The sequence below is a fragment of the Pterocles gutturalis genome, unplaced genomic scaffold, assembly GCF_000699245.1.
Source record: "Pterocles gutturalis isolate BGI_N339 unplaced genomic scaffold, ASM69924v1 scaffold20535, whole genome shotgun sequence".
Classification (NCBI taxonomy): Eukaryota; Metazoa; Chordata; class Aves; order Pterocliformes; family Pteroclidae; genus Pterocles; species Pterocles gutturalis.
The window spans coordinates 3300-4962 of record NW_010141303.1 but is presented as its reverse complement, the minus strand read 5'-3'; the positions used below and the strand labels follow the sequence as shown (position 1 = coordinate 4962).

The window sequence follows — 1663 nt, the reverse complement described above, 5'->3', positions numbered from 1 at the left end:
GAACCGTGGAGGACTTCAACCAGTTCTGCACCTTTGTTCTGGCCTACGCAGGCTACATCCCATACCCCGAGGAGGTGAGTGGGCTCGTGGGGGTTCCTCTGCAAAAAGACGGGTTCCCCAGCACTCCCTGCTATGTGCCAACCCAGCTCCTGAGTCTTCTGCTGGAGAGTCGTTCTCCATCCCCATCCTCTCCTCCCTGGCCCCAGTGCCCGTGCTGCGCTCTCAGGTGCTAGTTGTGCCCGTTCCCGTTTTGCAGAATGAGCCCTGGCCCCACGGCGGCAGCATGAGCCCCCAGAACAGCACGGGGAGCACTCAGGACAGCGACAGCTGGGCCTCGTCCCACTCCTCCGACTGCCACATCCTGACAGATGACAGGAGGAGCCGGAACGCGGTGGCCAGGGGGGCTGCGGACACCAGCCTGCTCCTGAGCTGCTCTGCCTTCCCCACCGCCTTCTACGATGTCCGGCCCCAGCAAACCAAGCGGAAGAAACCACCCGCAAAGAAACTCCTTTTGGAGCAGGAGATGGAGAAGAGGGTGCCACTGGGCGCTGGGAAGGGCTTCGGGGCAGGGCAGGACGGGGTGAAGGAGCTGGCTGCGCTGGAGGCACCGGTGCCTCCCGGGAAGGAGCAGCTCCTGGAGCCTTCCCCCAGCCCGGCTGCGGACCCCCAGCCCAGCTCCCTCCTGGAGGAGCTGATGAAGGAGGAGAAGGACTGGGTGCACAGGGCGCAGGGGACAGAGAAGCCAGCAGGAGATGATCCTCAGCTAAAGGAGCATGACCCGTGCTCTGGAGGGAGGAAAAGCCCCGGTTCTTGTAGTACCTTGGACCAAAGCGAAGGGGAAGACGCGAGCAGAGGGAGCTCTCAGCTGAGCGGTGAGTGTCCGAGGGAGTGCAGACGGCCCTGCTGTGCTGCCACCAGGTTGTCCCTCTGTCAGCTGGAGCCACCAGTGCTGGCTGCGGGGATGGCTTGGCAATGGCTGAAGCCTCTCCGAGGAGGGGAGTACCTTTGGGACCCTGGAGGGCGGGAGTGGCCTGTCCTTGGGCAGCTCTGTCCTGCAGAGCGAGTGGTGCCGAGCCGAAAAGTGTCTGAAGTGGGGTGTAGAGACGCCTTGTTCATCTGGTCTTTATTTCTTTTCTTTTTTCCCCCCCTTTCCTTTTGCACCTTTAGCAGCGGAATTCGCAGCAGCTCCCAACACCAAAGCAGAAGGTGAGTGGGGGGCTCTCCCGTCTCACACCAGTTCAACTGGGTGGTCTGGCCACGGCCGGACCTGCGGCTGGTGGGGTGGTTTCTGACCCGTGTCTCTCTCTCCCTGGCCAGATGACGACGCCTGGGATCTGATCACCTGCTTCTGCCTGAAGCCCTTCGCAGGGAGGCCCATGATCGAGTGTAACGAGTGCGCGACCTGGATCCACCTCTCCTGTGCCAAGATCCGCAAATCCAACGTGCCTGAGGTTTTCATCTGCCAGCGATGCCGCGATGCCAAGCAGGAGATCCGCCGCTCGAACCGAGCTCGGACGGTGCCCCGCAAGCGCTTCTGTGACTGAAGCTCCTCCGGAGCAGGGAGGCCGGGGGTCCCCTTTTTAAACCGAAGACTGTAGCCCGGTTTGGCTAGACAATCAACGCCTGGTCACGGCAGGGAGGGGCTGGGGCGTGGGGCTGGGGT

General features: G+C 62.6%; 1 protein-coding gene across 1 annotated transcript; it reads left to right on the top strand.

The window, feature by feature from the left end:
- Positions 1 to 5: 5 nt before the first annotated feature.
- On the top strand, positions 6 to 1544 carry LOC104469477 (PHD finger protein 13-like; the record flags this gene model as incomplete). The annotated part of the gene is made up of 4 exons (XM_010083986.1): positions 6 to 74; positions 257 to 872; positions 1168 to 1206; positions 1318 to 1544. Coding segments are annotated over 4 exons (951 nt in total), but the record flags the coding sequence as incomplete, so codon positions are not given.
- Positions 1545 to 1663: the final 119 nt, after the last annotated feature.